Genomic DNA, 4,959 nt, shown 5'->3' on the forward strand with positions numbered 1-4,959 from the left:
AACAACCCCAAGAAGCAACGCAAACATTGTAAATGTCATGTAATTATCTTTGCAAAACATTGATTGAGAGGTGGGGAAAATATTCTGTTAAATATATGGAAATTATGAACAACATTTTGGTATTAACTTGACCCATCTGTGCCAATTTCTAAATTCAAAAACAAACACAGACAAGCACATTTCTTCTCAAATATGTTGGGGTTTTCTTTTTTACTTCTTTGTAGTTAACATGTACGTTGGCAAAACCTTTCTCAACTGGAACGATTGTGACAGGAACTTCTGAATCTCTTTAGACTGCACGCCATAAATAATGGGGTTAAGGCAGCCGGGAATGATTTGAAACAAAATAGCGGACAGTTTTCTGTAGTCTGAATACTGAGGGAAGCGATGCAGAATGATGACCAGCATTCCACTTGACAACATAATTAGATATGCAAAGAGATGAGTGCTGCAGGTCTTCAAGGCTTTACTGTTCAGAGACTTGTTGTTACTCATCAGACAGACTACTGTAATCTTAGTATAGGTGAGAACTATGCTACCTATTGAACCTGTGAACAGAACTACGGTGAAAGCGAGGCCATAGGCATTATTAATAAACACATTCTCACAGGAGAGTTTAAACAGTGAGGCATTGTCACAGAAAGGATTCGTGATCAGAGTCCTGCATCGGTTCAGCCGTATGGTCAGACCGAGCAGAATCCCGACCAACACAAAGGACGCTCCCCAGGCAGAAATTGTCAGCTTAATCACCATTTTGTTGGTCATTATGTCAGCATAGCGCAGGGGATTGCAGATGGCCACATATCTGTCAAAGGCCATAATCATGAGCGCTGTGTGGCAGGTGGTGGCATATATGTGTATGGTAAAAGCTTGGATCACACATTCATAATAACTGATGATGTGCACAGATGAAGACTGCAAGATATCTGAAAGCAAACGGGGCAGCAAGATCGAATTTCCAATAATGTCATTAACCGGCAGGTTGCAGAAAAGCAGATACATGGGCTGGTGAAGACTTTTGTCAATGAAAACCACGACTACAATGCCAACATTTGCAAATATAATAATTAGGTAGGAGAAAAACAAGAAGAGAAAGACAGGGTATACAGAAACTTCTGTAACCTTTAACCCCTCCAGTTGGAGGGTAAAGCTGTTGTAGGTGTAGTTTTCCATCAACCTGAAACAAAAGACACAAAAGAGAATGCTGATTTATCACATAAGTCATAAGATACAATACAACATCTGTGAATGTAAACCAAGGAGAGATTTTAAATACTTAAGTGATTAGATAATTAAAAGCATTTCAATATTTTCTTAATTTCTCTTGGCTTGACTGCAGTCATCAAACACTCTCTAGCCAACCTTCTGCCAGAAGTTCACAACCTCTGTCTCATTACATTACATGTAATTTCACTGACGCTTTTATCCAAAGAGACTTACAATTGCTGTACATATATGTCAGAGGTTGCACACCTCTGGAGCAACTATGGGTTAAGTGTCTTGCTCAGGGACACATTGGTTGATGTATCGCAGTGGGAATTGAACCCGGGTCTCCCGCACCAAAGGCATGTGTCATATCCACTGCGCCATCACCACCCTTGTGGTGTCTCAGTTTTATAACAGATGTAGAGAAGGGTGATGAAACATCAAGTCGTCAAGCTGGTAGCCATAGACAACACTGCTGAACTAATGGATGGAGGTTGGCAGTGTTTGTTGTTGGGTAATTCAAATGCAATTGCATTGCTTAGAAGTCGAAGAAAAACATTATCCAGGTGGCATCCCCTTGTCCAAAATGGTCAAATTCAGGATGCAAACACTATGCAGAATCTGACACAAGAGTTCTGAAGTCAAGCTGATTTACAGCCCAAAATCATCCCTATCCTGCACTCCCAAACCTCAGTTTTTGGATGTATGGGGTGCTGGGTTATTTTTCTGCAAATATCTGACTCTTTTGGGAAAAAGAGGTTGTCTCTTGTTGTTCGGTGTCTGGGACCAGCCCCCGGCCCAAATCACAGCTCTTTTCTACTGTTTCTTGAGCGCACAGGCATCCTGCTGTTGTCCAAACGTCTTTGTGATTGTTGACTTTAGTTCCTGCTTCCAGAAGTTTGGTGTTGTATTTTGGGCTACTATCAGATCCGTAGTGAGATACACCTGGTGGATTATGGGTAACTTTAGCTTCCGTTGTTGGTATTAGCAATGCTGCTGTAAAGACATGCTGTTGTGCTAATAAACAGGAAATATTCCGTCGTAGTCCCGGTTGTCATTGTTATATCTAAAAACATGAAACAGATAAGTTAAAGTAAGTGACAGACATAGTCGCCAGGTCTGTTTTTGACGGAGCTGCGGGGCGTGTGTGCAGGAAGTGGAAAGGCTTAATCATCCGGTCAGTTTTCAAAATAAACTGGTAACACTTTATACTAATGGTACATGAATTATCATTAACTCATACATGACTTCATGCATGAAAAAGCATGAATTCATCCATGTAGTACTTCATGACCTATCAGCATTGTACTTTAAGGATTAACAGTATCTCATGCATGACTTAATGTGGGAACAATATGTTAACCCTTGTGTTGTCTTCCCCGTCGACCATGATGAAACTTTTGTTTTTTTGGGGTCAAAATGTAAACGTTTTGGTCGTCTTTTTCGACTCCTTTGTCACTTTTCTGACAAGTTTCTGTCAATATTTTTCTGTAAAATTGAATAAAACACCCAAGTTCAATGAAAGTAGTGAACAGATCATTTATTTAACTTGTGAACAGCGTTGTAGGGAACCATCCATGTTATTTTGTTTTAAAATTTGGTTGAAAGAAACCCAGATTTCTGATATAGAAACATTTTGCAAATGGGTCAATTTAGACCTGAGGACCACAGGAGGGTTAATTCATGCATCAATTAAGATATTTCAATCATCAATTTTTCTGATTCATTAATGATGTTCATGTCTTCTTCATAGGTAAATCTGTAGTTAAAGTGAAAGGCTAAAGAAACTGAATTGTAGTGTTGTAATCATCACTAACTAAACATTACTTCTCCACTTCCTCATCATGTTTGTGTCCCTTCAAATAAAGTGCTTACCTAATCCATCTTTAACATTGATTAATGAGATATGACTAATGGTGACCTATGCAGCAATCATTTTTATTACCCCTCAAACAAGGCAAGGCAAGGCAAGGCAGCTTTATTTGTATAGCACATTTCAGCAACAGGGCAATTCAAAGTGCTTTACATGAAAACAGAATAAGAAATTTAAAACAGTTAAAATACAAGAATAAAAGTTACAGTGCAGTATAAGAAACGAAACATTAAAGAGCAATTAAAACAGTTAAATATATAAAAGCAGATAAAATAGGAATTTCTCTTTATATGCTTATATAGATTGTTATACAGTGTCAACAATGCAACTTCAGTCTTTGTTTGTACTTAGTGTTCCATTTTTACCAATATGACAAACATCTCAAGCAGTCAGGTCCATATTTTTCCAACCATCTCACTCACAATGGGCCCAGATGCTTCGCACGGCTTTGAGCTTTCATTTCTCATAATAACAGAAGCTAGTATACTTTTTCCTTACAACAAAAACAAAAACAAATTGTCAAGACATCTGGTGTTCAGACACTCAGAATTTAGTAAAAAAGTAAAATTCATAAATATCCAACTTGGGTGAGCATTGTTTAAGTGCCTTATGTTGTTTTGAATAAAGCAACTATAAAAATGATTCTGCAGTATACCGCATTTTGTGACCTCAGTATCATTTTGCAAACCCACTCCTTTAATTCTTATTACACCATTAATCGCATCTTATTTATCAATGTTAAAGATGGACCAGGTCAGCTCTTTATTTGAAGGGCCACAAACATGTTGAAGTTATGAAGAGGTAATGGGTAACACTTTATAATAATGGTACATGAATTATCATTAATTCATACTGCAGATGCATTTTTATAGTTGCTTTATTCAAAACAACATAAGGCACTTAAATAGTAATGCCTGAGAGCAATGTATTCAAAAATACTACTTTTACTACTATACTATACATTACTATTTTACGTGAAAATCAATTATAATAATAATTTAAAAAAATGACGATAATAATGATTCTATACACAACAGAGTATTTGTAATTATGATGTGTTTATTATTCCATTCAATGTCTGCAGACCGATACAAACACATGAATGCAACAGATTAAAACAACAGACACTTGCACATGCATTGACTTTTTTGATTGCAAAAATGAGTAAACGTTGCTTAAAATTAACCGTATAGTTAATTTTTTGTATTTTGCATCTAAACCAAGAATCTTCAACAGGGGTCTGGGACCCCTAGGGGTTCCTCAGAGCCAATACAGAGGGGGCCTCCAAATTATTGTTAATTTTTGAAAGTTTTTTCAAAAATTTAAAAGTCTTAAAGCAGCCATATTATGCTCATTTTCAGGTTCATAATTGTATTTTAAGGTTGTACCAGAATAGGTTTACATGGTTTAATTTTCAAAAAACACCATATTGTTGTTGTACTGCACCGCTCTCTCTCACTGCTGCAGATCCTCTTTTCAGCTGGTCTCTGTTTTAGCTACAGAGTGATACCTTCTTTCTTTGATTGCACTCCCACATGCCCAGTAGCTCAGATGTAGATCATGTCAGCTAGCTAGCTCCATAGACAGTAAAAGAAAGGCTGTTTCTACAACTTGGGTCAGTTACAAGGCAGGATTAGCTGGGAGACTTCTAAATGAGGGCGCACATGGAAGTAGTTCTTTTGTAGATTATGGTGAACTTGTGTGTGTTGTAGCAGTGCTTTGCTATTGAGAACGAGGTAGCATGCTAGCGTTAGCATGCTAGCGTTAGCATGCTAGCGTTAGCATTAGAGTTAGCTAACGCTACGAGCTAATGGTTGCGGTTAGCCTGCTCGTTTCGGCTTGTGACGTCACAAGCCGTGCCGATTTTGAACAGCTCACCC

At 37.8% G+C, this 4,959-nt stretch overlaps 1 protein-coding gene across 1 annotated transcript; it reads right to left on the reverse strand.

Moving 5' to 3' along the window:
• Window positions 1-210: 210 nt before the first annotated feature.
• LOC116060387 (olfactory receptor 146-like) lies at window positions 211-1,176 on the reverse strand. The gene has a single exon (XM_031313918.1). The coding sequence runs from the start codon at window positions 1,171-1,173 to the stop codon at window positions 211-213; it is 963 nt and encodes a 320-aa protein (XP_031169778.1). The 5' UTR covers window positions 1,174-1,176.
• Window positions 1,177-4,959: the final 3,783 nt, after the last annotated feature.

This window comes from Sander lucioperca, chromosome 13 (genome assembly GCF_008315115.2).
Source record: "Sander lucioperca isolate FBNREF2018 chromosome 13, SLUC_FBN_1.2, whole genome shotgun sequence".
NCBI classification, from domain to species: domain Eukaryota; kingdom Metazoa; phylum Chordata; class Actinopteri; order Perciformes; family Percidae; genus Sander; species Sander lucioperca.